The following is a 22878-nucleotide window of genomic DNA, read 5'->3' as shown; positions in this document are numbered from 1 at the left end:
CTAAACGCACATCTAACCCATGCCTTAATGGCAAGTAGTAGTGGGTGTTTTAGGAAAAGAGTATATAAAACAAAATCAAGTCAACGGTAGGGAATGAATACACACACCTACCCCTCCAGCCATCAGTATGGAGGTGTTCTCTCAATATTTACCTAACAGCCGGCTTCCTCACACCTACTGAATATAAACAGAGGCTAAACCAAGATGTTTATTTTCCAAGCTGGAAAATACGTATGTTATGACAAGAATCCCTTACAAAGGCTTGGTATCTTTTAACCAAGAGTTCTACCACCATAATCCCCTGGATGGTCAAAATCACAGGAAGCCTTGATAATGAAAACATTATGAACACAACACAGTGTTGAAGAAGTGGCCAACAGCCTGAATCTGAAAAGGAAAAAGGATTTAAAGGCTACAACCCAAAGTGGTATTTCCATTGCTGACTGTTCTGCCTTGCTGGTATTAGTGCTGCAGAATGAAAGCCTTGCCTTTCATAACTACTGCAAAGCTTTTTCTTCAGTTCCTCTCAAAAGTCAGCTGGATGCATGAATCGGCCAACTGGAAAACAGCCACATCTGCAGAGATCATGTTAACCACACCGGGTTTCCTTCCCACTTTACGTCCGTCGAAGTTTCTGTCCTTTTCCTGCTTTTGCCAGCCTGTGCATGAAACCAGGGCAGTCCAAATCCCAGGAGAGGCTCACTGCAAAGTGAACATGTGGCACATCAAACACAGGCTGGGACTTCTGTTTGATCCAGTTGCTGTTTTCCCCTCTGAAACTGGATAAAGTTTTGTACAAAGGCCAGACAAAGAGTCAGCTAGTGCTGGCAGCACTAGGTTGTCTTCTAGTACTTCGCAGGAAACCCATGTGCTGTTCATCTTTTAAGATCCCAACCCATCAATACTGTCTGAAAGAATGAATTGAAACGATGATGCTCTGAATCAAAAGAAATAAAGTTTTCCCACTCATGAGTATGAAACAGCATTATCAGTAGTCTTGAAAATGCAAAAAAATGTAATTATCTCTGTATCGAATCACATGGAACTTAGCAGTTGAGGTAAGGTCTCTGTTTCTCATCCAAGTGATGACATAGAGCAGATCCATCTTGTTTTCCTGCCAGGTCTAGGGCATAAATTCATCTCAGCTCTCAGCAATTAGCAGCATTTGAGTACTGAGGCTTAACAATGATGTTTCAGTGTGGCAGCAGTGACAACAGGATCGATGAAGTTCACCCAACAATTTTAGCAAACATGACAGTTCTCAGCTATTGCTACAAGAGCCCATCACAGGCTTATTTCTAGAATTACACAGTGATGCCGAAGCTCTGGTGGCAGCAGTGGGTGAGGAAGAGACCACAAAGCCAACTGGAAATGTCTCCACATTTTCCCAGGCTTACCAGCTACAGCCCTGCTCCATCCATCACTGGTGGAGAACCAGGGTCCAGGACCTTTTTGGGGGGTTCAGCTTGGTTTACTCACAGTCTCTTGCACTTAGATGCAGCAGTGCCAGGGACAACGGGACAGCTTTGCAGAGCTGGAGTGACCGGGACGCGGCTGTCAGGCAGCCACCCACATGGGCAGGAGGGGAGAGGGATGCAAAGCAGTCGGCAGAGCCTGGTGCTGGGGCTGAAGAAGGAATAGCTGCTTTTTATCTGTTTGCATAACGTCTGTGAGAACGTGAGAGAGGAGGAAGAAAGCAGCTTGAGAAACTCTTAAGGCAAGTATTCTGCTGCCACTTCAAGTCTACCAACCAGTTATGAATACCATACAGGTTATTTTGCATAGAGTTTTACCTGTGATTGCTGCGCAGGTTTTCAGACATGCACAGGGCAGCTCAAAAATATTATTTTCCACATCTGCTCTTGCAAGTTATGTCTGGGAAAATTTTTTAGATGTCTGCTTAACAGGTGTTAACAGGTACCCTGTTTCCCCAAAAATAAGACCTACCTCAAAAATAAGCCCTAGCATGACTTTTCAGGATGCTTGAAATATAAGCCCTACTCCAAAAATAAGCCCTAGTTACAGTTCATTAAAAAAAGTCAATTTAAATAGTGTCCAGGCAGCTATATGTGTAAAAAAGTAATATGTTTTAGAGCAAAAACTAATATAAGAGCCTGTTTTATTTTCAGGGAAACAGAGTATGAAAGCAAGGCACTGCAGCATATTGTGCAAGGCTGAAAAATATCAATGGAAAAGCCTTTCCATTATTTTCTGCAGTCAGTAACAGTGAACTGAGCAAATTGAATAGTGAAGGTCAACAAAATATTTCAGTGAACATAAGCCACTCCGTCCCATAAGAGATGAGGTTCTCAGAGATCATTGGTGCTTTCCAGGGCACAGGCTACAGAAAAGTCACTGGCTGCCACGGAGGATGTTTGAAGGGGACAACCACTTCTCTTTACAGCCACACCACTGTGAGACAAGGAAGGGGACAGCCCCTTTTTTTCACCCTGCGCCTCCTTCTCTGCCAAAGGCAAGAAACATTTTACCTGCACTTCATTTTATCATTCCATCTCCGCAAGTTTTTTGCATTAATTTGGAGATGGTAACCTTATGATACTTCTGTTTGTGAAAGAGATCAGCTTGGAGTGATAACAGCGGAGAAGAACTGCCTCGGCTTGCACAAAGAGGAGATGCCAGGAGAGAAGGATTTTATTTTAAATTAGAGGACGGACTTGAGGGAAACAGCAGAAACTCGAGCTCTGAACCGAGCCCTTCAGAGCGCCAGATAGGCATCATAACTGGAAGGCCACACAGTCCCCATGAGGTTTGGAAAAGCAAGATGAATTAGGCAGGTTGTATCCAGTGGGATGACAGATAACACACTTCCCTCTGGTTGTAGTTATGGTCATCTTCCAGCAGTGGCAGAGATCCAAAAGGACATCCCAGCCCCACTGCTCCCTGCTCACCATGGAGTCCCCTCCTGGCCATCTCAGACCTGCCAGCATGACTCCATCTGCAAGCACTCCATACGCCAGTCCTGTCACATTGATCTGGGGTAAGAACAGGCAGCAAATAAAAAAGAAAAGCTGTATTATTAAAATTTTAAGTTGACCCACACGAACAGTGTGAAACTGGCGGTAACAACTGCCTTCCCTCCTCAGCTTCAGGCAGAAAGGCACACCTGCTTGCAGTCTCAATTTTATCATAAGATGGGGACAATATTCTTCCTTACTTTAAGATGTGCAAATAATACTAATACCTCGTGCTTCTTACTGTATTGTTCATTAAAGCTTTAACAAAACTATTCCTCTTTCTCCTCCCCTCACCAACTATAATCATTATTATTTCCTTGTGCTTAGGCAAGTGAATTTCCATTGTAAAACCTCCTGTTAGTCCTTCCCAACTATTGAACTCAAGAGAAAAATGTTGAGATGTGATTTATTAGGGAAGGAAACTATTTAAAAATTATTCATTAAAAATGGGAAAATAAAACTAACAAAGTAACTTTGATCTCTTCCATGATTAATTCATGCGCTCTGCACCGTAAGTTTTAGAAGACTTCAAACTACGCTGGCCACAGTGTAGAAGTAGGACTAACGGAGTGACAGCATTTACGGGTCAACGTTAGCATCATTTGTGCAAAATCCTTGAGAAAAGCAGAACTGGCAGGTTGGGCAAAGAGCAAAGAGAACCTGAACCCTCCCCTGCTCCCGACGCCTCGGGGCTCGTGCGTGTTGTAACCATCAGCAACTCACAAGCTCGGAGGTGGTATCACAATGGCCATTATAAGGCCCTACCCACACAGGGAAGCATGAGCTCCAAGTTAAACCTATTTTTAACCAGATGCAGTTTAAAGCTATTTTTAAGTAGATGCTCTGGGGACATCCTTCTTTTGGGCTGTGTGGCCAGCTTCAAAATCAGCCACTTTGGTATTAGAACAAGAGTGTCCACACAAGGTTTTGCACTCAACTAAGTCTGTTTAAAATGCATATCTTTATGTTTAGGCACTGCGGTTTTCCAGAGACGTGAGCTGAACATCTGTTTCAAAGAAGGATGACCAGGAAAATATTCTTTATGTAACACAAAACAAAACACACAAAGAAACCAGGATCAACAGAAAGCCAGTTGAAATGGGAGTATCAAGCACCTAGAAAGATGCATCCAGAAGGATCCAAGGTTTTGCAGCAATTCTACAAACGGCAAGAACATTCCTCAACAGGGCAGCCATCCCTGGGACAAAACCTCAAGCCTTCCTTCACCACGGGCACCGCACCTCTCAGTGGGAAAGCAATTTGTAACCCAAAGCACAACTGGAATCTAGTCAGGAACAAATCAATTGAGAAAGCTAATGAAGTAGGACAAGCTAAACACTCCCCTTTTTCTGCTGTCGGGGCCTCTGACTGCTGTTGCGCGATGCCCCAGCCCTTCCCTGGTCGTGCACGGGCTTTGTGCTCCCCTGGGAGGATGACCAGCACCTGAATCACCACCCTGCAATACCTGGATTCTCCTGGTCAAATGGTCACCCAGCAGTTGCCCAGACCCAGCCCAAGCTGTCCAGCCGCACACTCAGCTCTGATTTTGCAGCCGATTCTCAGTACTATTGAGAGTTCCATGGGGCAGCTTGCTAATAAGTTCTTTAATTGCAACAACCTTAAAAAGCAGGTTGTTTACCATGTTGCTCTCCCACGCGCGTTCCCAAGCACCACAGACTGCGCCACACGCTGCTGCAGCAAAGCATCTGTCAAAAAAACCCCTCCAAATTCAGCCTCTTGTATTCCAATCTTATTGATACTGTGAAGATATCTGCCAAAAAAGCAGCACCTCTTTGCATCAGGACAGTCCCCACCTTGGTAATGCCGCAGGGAAATACTTGGTGCTCAGACTATCAATTGCACTTGGCTTCATTGCACAGCCTGTCCTAAAGCACTTGCACCAGTGGCAGGGGCCGTCACTGCTCTGCCATGCACTGCACCCCTCCGAGTGCTGGTAGATTATTATTATTATTATTATTATTATCGCCCAGAGGGATTTCCCAAGGGCTGCAGGCCAGGAGAAGCGGCGTGTTCAGAAAACACATCTGTTCCCAACAGCTTCCCCTGCAGCTAACACAGCCAGACCTGATCCATCCCCCTTCCCCATCTCCTCCCCAACAGGGTTTTCACCTTGCAATATGTATTTCTCCATTTCTGAGACTTCAAAAGCAGATGTCCCAAATCCATACAAATACAGCTTTAAAAATGCTGGGTGCCACATGGAGAGGGTGTTGCTTGCCTCGGCTCAGGATCTCTTTATACGTAGAGAGCGCGAAGGACTCTACCAGTTCCACCAGCTCCATAATGGCCACGAGCACCACCAACCAATTTTAGTCTCGCAAAGTGGTGGCCCTTTCCACCCGGTGTAAGAGCGGTAGTAATAGGTACATATTCTGCCTTCCCGCAGGCTCTCCCATCTCACTCCTCCCAATTAACAAACAAGTAGAGGTGGGTGAGTGGGAATAAAGCCACTTTCTCCTACAGCTTGTGAGAAACACCTAAAACTTGCACCTCTTTTCAACTTTTTTTTTCCCAGTCCCTCAATGGGGAGGGACTTTGTTTACGCTGAAGTGACAGGAGATGACAGCCAGCCTGCGGTTTGATGCTCACTTACAGAGATTTCAGCAGTTGTCCCCCCATACGGCATCCTGCCTTCCTTCCACATAGTCATTTTCCAGCTGGATCAGTTCCCAAATCTGGTTTGCCATGCACCCCACAAGCAGCTGCATTGGCGCAATGTGACGTGCGAAAGCAATCTGGGGGGAAAATCCGCCAGATTCAGTTGTGTCTTCTGCAGGCTCCGTGTCCCCGGCATCCAGGCTCTGCGCTCCTCCTCAGAGCACAGCCCAAAGCCACCTGCGCTGCAGGAACATAGGACACCTCTATGGCTAAGGTGTGCGATGGCCCCGATGTGCAAGTTGCCATGAGCCCTTTTGGATACAACACTGGAGTTTCTCTCTGAAGGGCTTTTCGCGCCTTACCTCACATTCGCAGGCGAGATACAAGACCAGAGACAACGCAGGTAAAAACGTGTGTAGGACCAGACTGAGGCCCCAGATTCCTCACTCACCACTTAAGTACTCTGAGCTGGGCAAGCTGGAGAAAAACATCTTTCTGCTGTTGCTCCTGCTGATCTGCAAGTCTGTACCGTGAACACATAGAAAGGACAAATTTTAGGCACAAAAATTCAGTGCTCCCTGACTTCTGAGAGTTTGATTCTGTAAGAAAAAAAAGTTTCTAAGATGATTTCCTAAGTTTTCGAAAAAAACTATCATTGGAAATAAGTTCACCCACTGGAACTGGAGCAGCGTCTCCCTTCCATGGTCCTGGTTCACCAGCACGGCTGTGGTCTCAAACACGCAGCTCCAGGGAGCGGGGGCAGCACCAACAGGAGAACACTTCACAGAACAGGACTGTGCTCTGCTGTGCAGATCCAGCACTAGCGACCGACACACACACTTGCTCAGCAAGTCTGACAGCTAGACGGCAGAAAAGAGCTGAGATTCTCGGATTAAGAGCTTGATTCCAGATTCTAGCAAGAAACAGGCTTTGCTGGTCACAGCCCTTCCCCTGCAGCCTTTCATCATCCTCTGCAGCTCCTCTACCATCCATCTGTCCATATTCTCCTCCTCCCACCTTCTTTAACCCTTTGAGCTTCTTTAAGCTTCTTCTTTCTTATACCTCCTGCCCATACCTACCTACCACCATTCCCTAGACCAGTTTCCTGTTTCCTTCTCTCTCTCCTTATATTTCTTCTCTGTCCTTCCTCTAGACTCTTATGCCTCTATTCTTTCTCCAAGTGACTTTTCCCATTGTTTCCACCATTCACTGTCCTTGCCCCATGCCCCAGCAGATGGGATATGGAGAGCAGGACATCGGCTCATCCAGACCTCCTACCTTCCTCCCTCCTCTGTGCACCAACAAGGACCCCCCTCCTGCCCCACCGCAGCACCCCGGGCCAGAGCTGAGCACAATCAGAGGACAGATCTGACCCAAAAACCAACCCGCACCCCTGTTCCAGATTTGCTCAGCTTCCCAGTCCAGCCAGCCGGTGCAGAACTGGTCCCGTGCAAGGCCAGCCTAAGGGAAACCCAAGAGCATCCTTTTCAGACAGGCAGATTTACCCTCAATTATGAAATCGCCTCAGTGCCAGCGTTGCCAGAAGAAACAATCACTGAGGTGGGAACCTGCTTGATGCAGGGGATGTCCAGAGCCCTCAAAGCCACGCTGATCTCACGCAGTTTCTCCCAGAAGATCACAAATGGGTAGATTTTCCCAAAGACAGCAGAAGGCAGATGGGGATTGCAGAGGTTCTCAGCCCTCCCACCCTCTCCTCTGCCAAACTTGAGGTTGCCCTGGCAAAACAACATCAGGATCTCTTCACTCAAAGCTCTATTTTGATGCAGCATCTCTCTGGGAAACAGTGAAGTGCTCCAGAAAACAAAAAACAGCTGGCACTGAAGAGCAGGAAACTCAGCATTTTATGCTGGCCACACTCAGGAAGAATCTAAAACAAGGGTGTATAATTCGCGAGCATGAGTATTTGCCTTCAAAAGTACTGCTAGAAGATAAGCTCTGCTTCCTACAGCTCCACACCAGCTCGCCTAAGCCTGAAGACCCTGTTCTGCTTGGCTATTATTGAGATTTTACCCCAGTCCAGTGCAGTGAAGGAATTAAGTGCCACAACATCCTCAATATGCGGCCGACTGATGCTGCTGGTCCTCCCGCAAGCAATTAATGATGCATTAATACCTTCCAGGTAAACTGAGGTAATCAAGCACTGCGGCACAACAGTATCTTGTTACCTTGCCCATCCTCTCATGCCGACGAGCCCAGCAGATCCACTCATGAACCAAGTCCAGCGCTGTCCCATCCAGGTGACAGGGACTTTGGGACACCTGACAGACTGGGCTGTCCGACACCCAGAAAGAAGGAAAACCCTTGTCTGTGGTGCTACCAACTAAATTACCACCTAAATTGCTCAACGCTATCCTCCAGCAGCCAGAGTTGACAGTCCTGGATATCAAATGGATCAAATGGGACACAGCCTGATTTAGCAGTCAGCTGAGGTGAGGTTATTAAAAAAAAAAAAAAGCGTGGTTTTGTTGTTTTCTTTTTTTCCTTCAGCTTCTGCTACAGATTTACACGATGACCCTCGGTAAAATACTGGGGCTTTTGAACAGCCAATTCACCTATTTCATCAGTCAGGTATCTCCTAAATTGCTGTCTAGGGAAATTCACTTCACCCCAGTCCACAGCACCATCCAGGTGCCCTTGACCGCAATGGGCGCAGAGGGAGATGCCCATGAAGCAGCATCCCCCAGCACAGGGTGCAGCAGCAGGGGACAGGGCTCCTGTCATCATCCCTGGCCACAGGACCATGGTCCCAACCTCCAACAGCTTCTTGGTCCGATCCTTTCAGCCCACGTTTGCCATCCTGCTTCACCGCGGCACAAACACCCACCCCAGCACAGCACTACCCTCCAAGGACAAGTAGAGAGATTTAGGCTCCTCTGGGAATGAGTGTCACTTCTTCCAGGGATCACATTAAAATAAAGGAGGAAAAAAATAAAAAATCATCTCTGTTCCTCATTACAGCCAGGAACACTGAAATCCCAGAGCAGATTGCAAGCTTGCATATTTATATCTAGGTTTCAGAGCCCAGACAAAACACAGCCCACTGAGGAAGTGAAGTTAACCCTGATATTGCTGTTTTTTGCATTTTTATGGCCTCTGGATATCTAAGCAGTTGGCAGATCTTGGCAAGTCCTGAATTACTGCCAAAAACCTCTCAGTATTAGACATGTTGCAATAGCTGTGGAGCTCAAATGGATCATTTTCCAAGAAATAAAGGTGATCTTGTGGATATGCAGCACACTGGGGTGCTGCTCACCTCCTGGCTCTGCATTAGAGTCCCTCTGTAACACTGAGCAATGCACATCATTTCCCACACCCTAGATCTTTCAGCAATCAGAAATAAACTGTCTAGGGATGCTGTTTTTCTCCCAGTTGAAAACCTTTTTCCCTGTGAAAATTCAGAATTTACTCAACTTGTTTTTTTGTTTTTCTCTCCGTTGTTTTTTGGTTTTTTTTTTTTAGAAGGAGGAGAGGCGTATGTGAGATATAAGAGTGCCAGGGTGCAAAAATACTTGGCTTCTCTCTGCAATACTTCAATGTGAAATGCAAATGTAAATTTTGAAGGCTTCACCTTAGAAAAAATTACTCACACTATCCTTCCACCATAAACAGTAATAACTATTTGTTACCCCCATGCTTTTCCATTTTGTCTATCTTCCAAGGCTGGGCTGTCTCATTACAGTGACCTCTCCTCATGCTACTGTCAGCTTTAACAGGGCAACTGAAAGGCAGTGCTTGGGAAAATGCACTACAGCCACTTCTCCTAACGGCATCTCATAGCCCACAGGACATTTCTCAGAATGTCTAAAGGCTCCTCCCTCTGAAAAAGATCTCCAAGAGGTTCTTCATAGTCTCTCTGGCTTTTAAACTCTCTCCTGAGACCTTCGGCATTGCTAAGAAACTTTACTGTCCTTGTGTTTAATTTGTGGGGGCTTCGTGACATGGATAGAGCCGCTCTTGCTCCCGCTGGCTTGGCTGACACAGGTCCTTTGGGGTGCAGGTTTGCACGGTCTGACCTCCAGGAGAGCAGCACCTGCTCAGGACGTCCAGATCAGCTTCTGGAATTGCCTTTTACTTTTTAACCTGATGGACATCTTCCAGCAAGGCTGAGGATGCACTGAAGTTCACAGCATCTGTGGATGACATTCCTGGTCTCTGCAAGGGCTGAGTCTTCTCCAGGGTGCATTTAGGGTGTATTTTCTCTCCCATGGGACTGCACATTGTTCTGACCCATTTCCATCTGGAAATGCAGAGTTGAACCATCATGGAGTGCACATGGAAATCCCTTGCCTGCAGTGTGCACATATGTGACAAGTGTAAAGCACTGGAAAAAGTGTAGGCATTGGAAAAAAGTACAGGATATAGAAAAACACATCTCCTGCTGTTCTCTGCCACGTAAGACTTTGGGCTAGACGTTGAAGACTTCCATGTTCTCAGACTGTGAACCAAAGAGAGCAAAACTTTTTTTATCTTGTTCTGCACTGATGTTGCCTGTTTAGATCAGGAGGTTCTCTGGATGGTGTCTACTACATGCCTCAAAATTCTGCTTGGGCTAGTAACCCAAAACAGAAGAGTGGACCAACTAGCCAGGGGATGAAAACAGGGCATTTTCCATTCCTGGTTCCTGGTTTCCAATAATGATGCCCTTAACTAAAAACCTTCTTAGCATATAGCCTATATACTGGTTGAGACTTCAAGATTGCAAATCTTTACTGGTGCCTGTGTGATTATGTGCTGTTTCTTAAGACAAAAACCACTTCACCTTAAAAAAATGTATTCTAAGAAAAACAACACCAAAAGACTAAGAGTCTTCATGCTTGAGAACAAACCACCCCAAACACAGATGTGACAGTGGCAAACTAAAGGAGCATTTCCTTGCTCTAGAGTCAGGTTCAGGCTTCTTTGCTGCTGCAAAGCCTACCGACATTAAATATTCAACAAAGGGTTCTATATATGCTCTTCTAGCAAGTCACTTGGCTTTTCAATATTCTCATTGTTCTATTTATTGCCCAGAACTCAAATTTGTCTTTGTCTTTCCTGACACTGAAAGAAAAGAAACAACCACTACTTACCCCACAACGATGAAATTAAAATTGAAATTCAAGCCAGAATTATCACTTTGAGTGACAACATTAAAAAAAAAGAAAACTGCGAGTGTTCAAAGCACTAAAATAGAAGCGCCTTACTTCCTACAAGGCTTGCTTCATTCATTAATTCTGTCAAATAATTACGTTGTATTAATTTAATTAGCTGTGCTCAAAATTAAAAATGGCAAACAGCAAAAGAGATGGGAAACTGAGGGCACAGCAACACACCTTGCAGGCAAAGCTGCGAGAGGACTCTGCTTGCTCCGGGACTCCTGTACTGCAAGGGACAGAGGTTCATGCCATCCTTTGGGCACATACCTGGGGCCTCTTGGTGCCCAGTCTGGGCTTGCTGCAGTGAAACACCCTGACCCATCCACCTTCACCTGCTCTTGAGTATCTCTACTAACTTCTCACAGGTGTCCAGAAGCACCAACAAGACAAGTAATTCACCCACACTCATTGCAAGGCTTTTTATTTAAAATCAATCACCCCCTGCCCAAGAAGAAGGTAATCCGTGGCTTGTCCTTTCGCAGATGAGACTGGTATTCAGTAGGAAAGACAGGTTGTGTAGAGCAGGTCTGAGTTCATGCCACCGTCAACAGCTGTGCAACACCTGACGGGGCACCCTGATAGCATCAGAGTCACTTACTAGGAACACAAGCCCCAAAGACAGAGTCTCTTCAGAGGCACCAGGTCACCTTCAGCCAGAGCCAGGAGAACCTAGATGATACCCTCAGGCACACCGCGCTGGAGAACCACTATGGCTCCTGGTCAGTGGTGCCTTCCTGAGAGGATGCTCCCAGGTGCTTTCCAGGAGTGGTGAGGAAGACAACCCCACTCAGAAGCTGCCCACCTGGAAACGGTTATGACCAAGGTGAGGAGAAGAGGAACAACGTTAGGAAACTTGACACCCCATGCAGCACTACCTATTTTAGAGACCACTAAAACAGAAACTCTCCCTTAAGTTGAGATTACAGAATCACAGAATGGCTGGGGCTGAAGGGACCTCTGGAGATCATCCAGTCCAACCCACCTGCTAATGCAGGGTCACCAGAGCAGATCGCACAGGAATGTGTCCAGGCGGGTCTGAATGTCTCCAGAGAAGGAGACTCCACAACCTCTCTGGGCAGCCTGTCCCAGGCTCTGGCACCTCACAGCAAAGAAGTTCCTCCTCATATTCAGATGGAACCTCCTGTGCTTCGGTCTGTCCCCTCATCCTGTAGTTGGTCACCACTGAAAGAGTCTGGTCCGTCCTCTTGACACTCACCCTTGAGATATTTATAAACATTGATGAGATCCCCTCTCAGCTTCTCTTCTCCAGACTGAACAGCCCCAGCTCTCTCAGTGTCTCCTCATAAGAAAGGTGCTACAGACCCCTCATCATCTTCGTCGCCCGCCGCTGGGCTCCCTCCAGCAATTCCCTGTCCTTCTTAAACTGGGGAGCTCAGAACTGGACTCAGTACTCCAGATGCGGTCTCACCAGGGCAGAGATCTTGTGGATTATCTCAGAAAACCTGGTACACACATGGGTCATCACAGGGAGGACGGGAAGACACTAGCACTTCAGTTAAACCACAGCTTCTGTGGTCCCCAGGGATGGGCAGAGCTGAACGTCCTTCGGACAGCTACAGCTTTGCTTGGTCCCATGCACAGCATGCTATGCCCCGCTCTCATCCCCAGAACGTTCTTGGATGAGGCACATCCAGCACAAAGACAGATCTCTCAGAGAAGCCACATCTGTTTTCTTAAAAGGAGAAAGAGGCAAGGAGACACAAAGAAAGAGAGAGGTAAGAAATTCTAAAGGCACCATCAGCAACAAACACATGCTAATATCCAGATTAAGAAGCATAAGGAAATTTAAAGAGAAATCATGATTTTTGATGACTTGGAAAAAAAAAAAATCTCATTAGCTGGCAAGGTTAAATAAATAAAATCTAACAAAGACTGCAAAAAAAAATCCTCTGAGGGAGGTAGTGGGGAGAAATCAATTCCTTAGCAATACCTGAAGTCTGGCAGGCAGAAGTCAGTCCTCACCTTCTCCAGAAAACAGCCTGGAGTGGAACAGCTCTTGGGGCAATGTGGGAGATGGCAGGAGGAGTGGGTGCTTCCCTCCACCCCAGCTGGGCCACCAGGACCCGGCACCACCAGCAGAGACACGGTCACGCTGGGAGAGGTCACCTCCTCCCGAGGTAAGGGGATTTTCATTTAATTTTGCACTGGTTGCTTTACACAGGAAATGTCAGCTGAATGAGGGGAGTTAATATAATCAGATATAGCTTAGCACAGCAACAAATACATCCAGCAGAGAAAACAGAGACCGGCAGGGATAATTTTGCTAGACCTTCCTTGCTTCCTATAGCTCCTTTCCTTTCTCTTCCTGAAAAATTACATGTATTTTTAACACGTGAAACAGGCTTATTTCCCTGCCTCAAAACTGCAGGTTAACACAGATGGACAGAAGAGCCATATGGGAACCTACAAAGTACTAACCTCTTCCCAGCTGTACGTTTTCTATACTGCCCTCACCCCGATGGTACACGAATGCTTATGTCGAACACACTGCATCCCTGGCAGAAGGGCCACCCTCTCCCCCATTCCCACCATAAGTAAGCAGAACCAAATTGAACTTTCGATCAAACAAAAAACCCCACTATTCCTGAAGCTAAAGAAAGTACACGTTGCCAACACCACCGGGACTGTCTATTTTAGGTAAGCTTTCTAGGACAACAAAATTATTCAGTCTCAGGTGGACCAAACACCTCAGGCTTGTTTGTTTGTTGGGGTTTTTTTGCCCTTTTTATTTTTTTAAAAATTGTGATCTTCCCTCTCTCCAGCCACTTTTTCGTCTTTTACTTTGCTGGAGTTAGATGATGGTGGCTGAGACCCTCTGAATTTGGCTATTTCCGTAAACAAAACAACAAGCTTGGCATAAAACCTCTCTGAAATGAATAACTTGTCCATAGCATGAGGACCAGCAGCAGGCACAGACCCTCCACTTTTGCTCAGTGGAGCTCTCAGAAGCTTTTCAGAGGAAGATGCTCCCCATAGTCCAGACTGACTCCATTAAGTTATCCTTCTGTCTCCTTGGTCTCCTGAAAGCAGTGAGGCAAAACCTGCTAAGAAAAGCATGTTGGTGTCTCAAAGAATCAGTCTACAGACACTGCCACATTGCTCTTTTTACCTGCTGGAGCCTGGCTTTTTTTGCAGCACCACATCACCATTGCTGGAACCTTTTCAGAGCAGGAAACGCACTGGAGTTACACACAACCATTTATAAGTCACAAAAAAATGATCAAAAGTCCTAAACATCGTGTTGCTTGAAATTCCGCATGGGTCTACATGATATCCTGTTGGGGTCTAATGTGGCCTCACCAGGGCAGAGATCTTGTGGATTATCTCTACTAACCCATACTATATCTCTAACTCATACTATATCTCTACTAACCCATACTATAACTACTAACCCAGACAATTGGGTTTTCTGCGTACCCATAGGCACACGAAGCCTTCAAGCAGTCTCTGCTGTGTTAGCTGTCACTAACAGCGAGGACGTGGTAGCTGCTGCTCCCCAGATTAGGGCAAACATGTAGGAAAGCCACTTCTTGTGCTTTCAAGTTGTGAGTTATTCTCGGACTTCTTTCCAAAAAGACTTCCATTTCAAATACAATTCTGAGCATCCACATTTCCAGGAGAGAGAAGAAAAAAAAAAAAAAAAAAAGGAGAGAGAGAAACATAGAATAAAATATGATGTTATGAAAAAGACCTCAGTATTTTTCAGAAGAAAGAGGGCAGAAGAATGAGAAGTAAATATTTCCAACATTTCCCATTTTCCTCAGAAAGCAGTAGCGGTACAAACATTTGAGCTCTCCATCTCTCGTCTCTGAGACCTTGTTAGCAACGTGCCTTAATGCTTGGCTACCAGCATGAGTATGAACCACTCCTTGGATTTATGCTGAAGCCCATCATCCCCGCTCAGTCCTGCCTTAAACAGCCAAGCGTGACACACTTGCATGTGGATACAAACTGCCATGCTGGTCAGTAAAAGCCCTCTAGTTTCTTGATCTCAATACAACTCCCTCTCCATCATCAGCTTATCATAGGCAACTAAAGCCAATTTCTAATGTCCTTTTGACCCCTATTGCTCCCTAAGAGCCACTGCCTTGGACCTGCAAAAAAGTCCTCCATGTCTCCCTAGAATCCTTTTGCACTCTCCCCGTTCTCTGGTTACAAATAGAAAGCTTCTCCCAAATTATAACGTGAAAAAGTAATCCTTATGTCTCCCTGTCAAAGCACAGTTGTAGGGAGCATCTCCCTAGAGGAGAAAGGGTAAATGATCTGTAAACATTTTAACACATGGGTAAATGTCAGAGCAGTTCCCAGACCCCAGAGTTACCACCCGGGCAGAGAAAAACACACATTCCTACTTGACAGATAAAGAACTGAAAGTTGCAGTGATGCTCTGTGGCCTGCTAAGCTTTACTTGGAAAGTGAACTTCACTGGAAAAGATAACTCTGCTTCTCTCTGCCCTCCTGCAGTGCCAGGGTGTGATACTCCTCATCTTCTCCATCACTCTGAGACCACACATTTCCTTAAAAGTCAAAGCCAGCCAGGCTTTCTGTTCCTGTCTACCTCCTGACATCCCTCCTGCAAGCAGGATTATGCCCTGCCCGTGGTTCCTAGATGCATACAGGGAAAGATGTCTGCAAATCCTGCCACCGCTTCCACGCCACGGGGCTGGGGATGCTGCAGAGGAGGAAGAGGAGGAGGAAAAGGAGGAGAAGGAGAACACGGACACCGTCTTCCTGCAAACTCTTGCTGGACCCACAAGTCTGGCTCAGCTGATCAGAGACTGGATTGGGCTCAAACGCATTAAAAGGCCACAGCCATCCTGCCAGGAGCAGAGCTCTCCCAGGGTGCAAACCGCCCAAAAGGAAACCAAAAGCATCGCCAGCTCCTCTGAAGCAGCAACTCCCCATCTGGCATCTGCCCGGGGCCCAGCACACACCAGGCTGCCAGCTCAGGAAGAGCGAGACAGTTTCCCAAAACCATCCAAATAAAGCACAAGCTTGTATTATATTTAAACCTGCATTTGAAAAACAAAAGCAGGGGTATTGACAGGCCTGGGCACCTGGCACAAGGTGGGAGCCAGGGGAGCTGCGAGGTGGGAGAGCAGAGCTCTCCGTCACCTCTGAAGCCTCCAGCAGAATCTTTGTGCCAAGCAATCAGTTTTCCGGGCAGACCAAGAGAAAGCATTAAAAATCCAGCTCAGGCTGCAGATAACCGATAGTGGAGCAGATCCTGCCTTGATTCTTGGCTTCTGTACAGAAAACACCCCCAACAAATGCAGTGTGAGGCCACAGCTAAAACAAGTAAGAACCATGGTGTAGGTTTGAAGAAAATAACCTTTCTCTGAGCTCCATCCCAGATTTCCTGGGTTCCTCCAGCACAGCTCACATCCATGCTCGTAGCTGGTATCACAACAAACAACAAGGAAATTAAAACCATCACATTATAAAATATAGTCAGAGAAAAAGAAAATCTGGCCAGATACTTTTTCAGGGCAGCTGTCACACTAAAAACTTCAAAGTTTCCTGTGCAAAGTGAACGCGGGAAACAAACGCACGTGAAGTAGATGGGAAACACGGAATAAAATCCTCCAGATGTTTTAAACATGTTCTATTTTAAACACGGTCCTCAGCTTGCCCTTCAAGAGGCACCCAGGTGAAAAGTACAAGTGACAAAAACAATCCATTCGAAGGACAACTTCAGATAAACAAATGAGATAAAGCAGGAATCGGCTCCCTGGGCACACACAGCGCCAGCCAGTACGAACGGCCCTTTCCAGAATTCCCACCTCGCTCAAGAAATCTCCAATGCACAACAGCACATGGCCCACGTGAAGAATGCTGTTCACTTGGTAACTGATGGCAAGAACACATACCAGAGTCCAGCTCTTAACAGAAACAGGCCAAAATAATTCCCTTACCTTCTGTGAAGCTGCCTGTAAGAGTTATGACGACAAACACTTTGCCTTCTGGCTCCAAATCCACCTGAAAAAGTAAAGGAAATATTAAAAGACTGTTTTTCAAGGCAGGATTTTGCAGGAGAAATCCTGTCACTGTTTGATAATATTTGAAGATCTGTATATATTTGCATGCACACCCTTAATTTTGCCAAAAAAAAAAAAAAAAAAAAAAATCAAGCATTCGTGGCTCAAATTGTTCAGCACTTCTAGGAAAAGGAAGGAATCAAGTTCCTTATTTTTTATGGAGCCTGAATGTTGAACAATCTCAAACTTGCTAGAGGAAATAAAGATTCGAGGTAAAAAAAAAAAGTAACATTAAACACGCACAATTCTCTGTAAAGATCCATGTGCATCTGTTTGGTGAATTATATGCATATTTTTCTCCCTATTATTTCTCACTCCCTTGAAATCATGTCAGTCTCTCAAAATACCATCAGTGCTGGGGTAAACTCTAATTTCTTACATAAATCACCTTTTGGCCTTAAACCATAGAAAATAGGAAACCGTTAGTGCTGTTATGTAAAGACCTGTTGTCATTTAATCCAAATTAGAGATACAGAATAACATTTTACGGATCAGAGATTCAACCCCAGTGTCTGTCAACCCATCCTTGAAATAAGGTATTTATTTTTTCGGTGAGTAGCTTTTTCATTTTTATTTACATTCTTAATTAAGGTCTTGCTTTTGGCTTTTTGCTCATCAGCTAGTTTTTAGCTAAGAATCCCTGAAGTTCGAGTCAGACTGTCACACAGAAATCTCACTTCAAAAAAAACAGGCAAACCCTCATACACCTCCGAATTGCAAGGTCAGAATTAGCAAAGAGGAGCTTCACACCTTGTGATAATGATAATCTGTGCAGAACAGAAATTCTGAAAATAGAGCTCTCTGGAGGAATGACCAAACATGATCGTTCAGACTCTCTCTGCTCTCGTACAGTCACCTCTCCTTGGTCTGGCAGAAACAGAAGCAAAGTCTTCTACATCAGCAGCACCAAGTTTCATCACGGAGATGCTCAGAATTTAATACGTCTCAGTATGTACTGCGGAGCAGAAAATATTTTCCTGGTCCTGCAAGAAAGGATGAGCCCTGGCTCCTCCTTTTGTCGTGGGTAACACACGATGTATCCTGCCAGGACTCTGATTCCTCTCCAGTATGAACACATACCACAGCATTCAAACAAACCTCTAACCACAAATCTAAACTCTCAGAGCAATGATGTAGGGACCACCACTAATCCACACAACATTTGCCTGTGGCATGCAAAACCCTGCCATGCACCAGCCAGTCCTTTCAAGGGAATATCATTAAGATACAGGTAAAAAAGAAAGTTGAACTCCATATATCTAAGCGAGGAGCCAAACGGTCTCAAAAAAAGAGGATCTAGCTACGCTCAAGATCATTTCATGGCACACATTAGCAGGATCTAATGAAATATTACAGCTGAAAGGCTCCAGAATGAGGGCTGAAGTCCCAGCATGCCAGAAGCTGAAGAAGCAGAACATCTCTGGCACACTGGCATCCTGCTGGATGCAGGAACGATGGTAAAATCTCGTGTTATGCAAGAGATTAAAGCAGACAGTCTTAATAGTCTCTCTGGTTTTAAATTGATAGTAACAATAAAAGATAAATTACAAAGAAATTAAATAATTAAAATTAATAGACCACTGATAAAAGCCTGGCTTTCGGACCTGCTGTGATCTCCTTTAAAGATGAAATTTGACCAGCTAAATAGCAGCCAATGCAGTATCTGAGATCAACCCCCAGATATGTGGAAAGTGCCCGAAACGGAAAATTATCTCTGACCTAGAAAACTGAAAGGAAAATGTCTGACCACAGACCTGCCCGAGATCAGACAACCGAGCAGCTCCCGGACAGCAACACCCACCTGACGGGACGTGCTTCCTTTCGCCACCACACGGACCCCTCGTCCCACAGCCACACAACGTGGAGGGACTCGTGCTGGTGGCAGTTTGTCCTGTGGGCTCCTCACGCTTGCTGGCCACAGCCGTGATGCCGGTGCCGCCGCAGGGATGCTCACAGCAAGGCAAGCCCAAGCCGCGGGGTTAACCTCGGTCATCCTTGCAGCACAGCTCCCCGTGTTCCCGCTCCTGCTTTACACCTTTATTTTTGCCTTCGCCCTTTCCATCGCAGCTACAGAAAGCTCACGTGCTGTGGGATAGCGTTACCGATCCAGCAAGCCACGTTTGGGCACGCAGAAACATGCCTGTAACCATCTGAAGCCAGATGCCCACAAATGAGGAGTGTGGTACCCTAACTTCTGCCCCCAAATATTACATATTTTATTATATTATATATACCCTTGTTCAGTCTCTTCAGGCACTAAAGAATGTCTGTCACCAGCACCTACTTTCACAGACTGAGAGGACTTCTCACTATGCTGTTATTTAATAAGATTTGAGCACTTCAAAAGGAAGCAGCTGCCAAAGGCCTGGCCCTCCGGCCACGGAAGGGATAACCCTACCTAAGCACGGCTGGCTGGCGGCCCAAGCTCTGACATAGCTCTGGCAACGTCGGTACCTCCCAGCACCAGCAAACACCCTTGAGATCCAGCCTCACAACAGCAGTGCGGGTGTAACACAAGTGCCACGCTTATGCCAACTTTTGCCTCTCATCTCTTTTCTTCCCAGCATTAACCACGGGTGCTTAAAGGCAAAAATTATGTTTTTAAAGAGAAGCAGAGGCCACAGTATTATTCTTGACAGAATTATTAAAATCCGAAGCAGACCATGCAGTCAGTTTGGGTCAACAATGCAGCTGATGCTGATCTTCTTTCTCAAAGGAAGCAGGAGAGGCTCAGAGAAACTCAACAGCCTGAAGGCAGCAGAGATGATGCTAAGGGGGAGCTCCCATATCAAAATATAGGAGATAAGTGATACAGGAATGTAACCATCTGTATGTATTTGACAACATTCAAAGAGTAATAAGTATAGAGAAAAGTTTCCTAATGCCAAGATCTATTTGGTACAGGATAACTTCTTTTAGGGAATAGCACAATACTGCCTGGAATGTTTTAGTATCAGCACTGCAGATACACTGCAATGGGAAGGTCTTGCTGTATTGGGACAAGCAAAGGAGAAATCTGAATTTTCATGCATGCATGATATTGTGAATGCTACAAGATACGCTGATCTCAGAACAAATCAAACTAAGCTGGTGGCATGCAGCAGGAAGAAGAGCCCGCACAGCGCAACATCACACCATCGCCATGCATAGCTGTAAACCGTAACCAACATCCCCTCTCTGGTGCCTTCATCCTCAGCCTGGTCCTCCAGAGAACAACGGGGGAAAAAAAACATTGATTTTCTGGCTGGTTTAGAGGTAACCTGGCCAAGTTTTGGCTAACTAGGAGAGGAAAGTGTGCTTATCAGTGTAGCAAAGTCTCCTATTGCCGCTCTCTTCTAGTTCAAGGGACTGGAAGACAGCATGTTCCCCCGTAGCATAAAGGGTGGGTAATATTGACTTGTTACTCAGGAACATGCTTTGTATCTATAAGAACACCGCAGAATTTTGGCCCAGAGCTAAGCGAACACTTTAACTCCTGTTGAACTTCACAGCCGTATCTAATTAAAAAAAAAAACACTGGAGGATTTTGGCAAGCGAGCTGGAAATGAGCAGGTAAGGACTGATGAGTTCAGCCGCGGTTTCATTATGCTTCCACGGCGAGACGCAACATCTTGGCAGCCAGGCTGCACACAGGACCGAGGAGATCTTCGCTCCTAATTCAAACCTCTCACACGGTGCCCCATGCCTGAACTTGCTGAGATCTTGCAGCTCCGCGTGACTTCAAAGGGAGCTGCAAGGGATTGGTTTCCCACAAGGAGGGGCCCCAGTCAACCACCTCACACACCTTCTCCAGAAAAGGGTTGTACTAACGTTATTCCTGACAACTATCTAGGTGTTATTTACTCCTTTTCTCTGCATTACAAAAAAATTTTTAAAAAGCTAGTTTGGGAGCAAACAGATGCAAGGAGACTGAAACAGGACTCCTTAATCACATGCCTTCACGCATATAATAAAAACTGGTCGCGCGTGATTCATCAATGGAAGAGGTTTGGAAAACAAATTTGGGAGGAGGGTAATCGCTCAGGCAACATATCAACACCCAGCTGAAGCATCCGCTGAACTCGAAGAGCAGGTATAGTCAGTCGGCCTCCGAGAGAGCCTGACGTGCCTCTCTGTAAAATTGGCTGCGGATGGGAAAAAGCAGCTCCGAAGGGTGGCTGCTACCTGCGAGTCGCTCGCTCTCCGAAATGGAGACCAGGTGGACATCCAGGATGAAGAGACGTCTTCAACACTGCATCTGGCATGAACATTAATTCTTGCAAACACAGGATTTAGAATATTTTTTTCCTCCTCTCCCCACAACAAACAGCCCACTCTGGGAAGACTGATCTGAAGTACACTGAAATCAGTGGGAATCTTTTTATTGGCTTTGGATCAGACACAAGAAATGACAGTGTTTACCCTGGAGCCCTGAACATGCTTTATCCCATTGCTGCTCCGTCCTGTCTTCCCCACAGGCACAATTATTAAGAAACCTAGAAGTACAACCTTTTCTTAAGCCATGTCAATGCTGACGTGGCTTCAAAAATAGAACAAGTCAGACGCTTGCAGTGAATAAAGCAAATATAAAAGCTACCTGGGGACTTAATTAGCTTAATTAAACAAGTAGCTATATCTTTTGACTTCCTACACCATTTTAAAATTTAATTAACAGAACTGCATATATAATCAGTCATTTGTAGAGGCAATTCCCAAGGCTCTGTTCAGTCAAAAGAGCTGAAAGTCTGGGTTGGTCTAAAGCTGGTTTTTCACATGCCTCTAGTTATTCCTTTTAATTTTTCTTGTTTAACCTCCTAACAGATCATGCTTATGGAACGTCAGATCTTTCTCTATTTTAATAAGGTAGCACCTCCACCTGAGCATGCCTTTGTTGGACAGGTCAAGTAGCAACTTTCTCAGCCAAATACACGGTAGCTGGATTAATCAGTCCCTCTTGACTGTTTGGAGCCTGACAGCCACCTGCCTATCAAGTCAAGCGCCTTAGAGAAATCCATAGGGCATTTCCAGACCAACAGCAGATTTAAAGTATTTTTCCCCCCTCGTAGGGGATGAAGACTCAAAACTTCTGTCTCCTGCAAGTGATGTTAAATGTCAAAGTTTCACTGGGAAAAAGAAACCTTTCCAATGACTATTACCACCATATGTTTAACACTCTGGAGGTAAACCCACAAATAGGTGGAAAGTTAGTCTCTCCTGTAACTCCTATAACCAGTTATTCCAGCTATTACTGTAATATTGTCGTTCTAATTTTTTATTCCAGGACAGCTGTTTAAAATATTACTTTTGTTTTCAGTCAAGTTGCATAATTATAAGCTGTGTGCCAGCCATGAACAATCACGCATAACTAATGACTCTTAGCCAATCCTGGACTCTTTGATCAATTTTAGTCTGGTTTCATTCAAGAGACTACCCAGCTCAACAGGAGATTTGCCCAGGTAGGAAGAGCAAGAGCTGCAAAAAGACTTATCCTGTCCCATGAAAATTCCTCCCGAGAAAACCTGCTTGATGGGCTACAAATAAAATATAGATTAAAAAGGAGGTTTCAAATCTTAAAAAAAAGAAAAATTTCAAAAGCATGAGCCAAAACCTGCTGCCACCTCCCCCGGCTCCCTCCCACAGCCGCGGCCCCTGTGAAACCACAATCGTGTGGGCAGGACACATTCTGCCTTTCGCCACCACCTGCACATACAAGTAGAGCTTTAGCTCCACTGCGCACAAATTATTAAATGCAGATTTTGCTTTGTAACACCACAGCCCGTTTCCTGTCCATCACTGGATTTTTTTTCTCCCAGCTCCTCTTGCCTTCCTCCTACAGCTATTTTTAGTTATTTTTTTAAGGGATGGAGCCGGGCAGTCGGGAGCAGAATCACAGATTACTTTCATTTCCTAACAGGCAGATACCGACATCAATGCAGGACCACTAAATAACAGGATGGCAAACGCGGGGCTTCATTTTCAGCTGTTTGAACACTTGATTACAGCAAATACACTCAAGTACACATTGAGTAGCTGTTATCAAGCTATTGGCTTTGCATATGCAATGTACGGAAATCTGCCTGCAAATGCCTA

General features: G+C 45.6%; 1 protein-coding gene across 1 annotated transcript in view; it reads right to left on the bottom strand.

The window, feature by feature from the left end:
• The window catches only part of PRKCH (protein kinase C eta), a 119081-nt gene that overhangs the window by 77674 nt on the left and 18529 nt on the right, over positions 1–22878 (bottom strand). The window contains exon 2 of the mRNA XM_065635143.1: positions 16687–16750. Coding sequence (XP_065491215.1) covers positions 16687–16750 — 64 coding nt within the window. The remainder of the gene's footprint in view (positions 1–16686; positions 16751–22878) is intronic.

The sequence above is a fragment of the Caloenas nicobarica genome, chromosome 5 (assembly GCF_036013445.1).
Source record: "Caloenas nicobarica isolate bCalNic1 chromosome 5, bCalNic1.hap1, whole genome shotgun sequence".
NCBI lineage: Eukaryota > Metazoa > Chordata > Aves > Columbiformes > Columbidae > Caloenas > Caloenas nicobarica.
The sequence above is the reverse complement of the archived record's forward strand: the minus strand, read 5'-3'. Positions and strand labels throughout refer to the sequence as shown.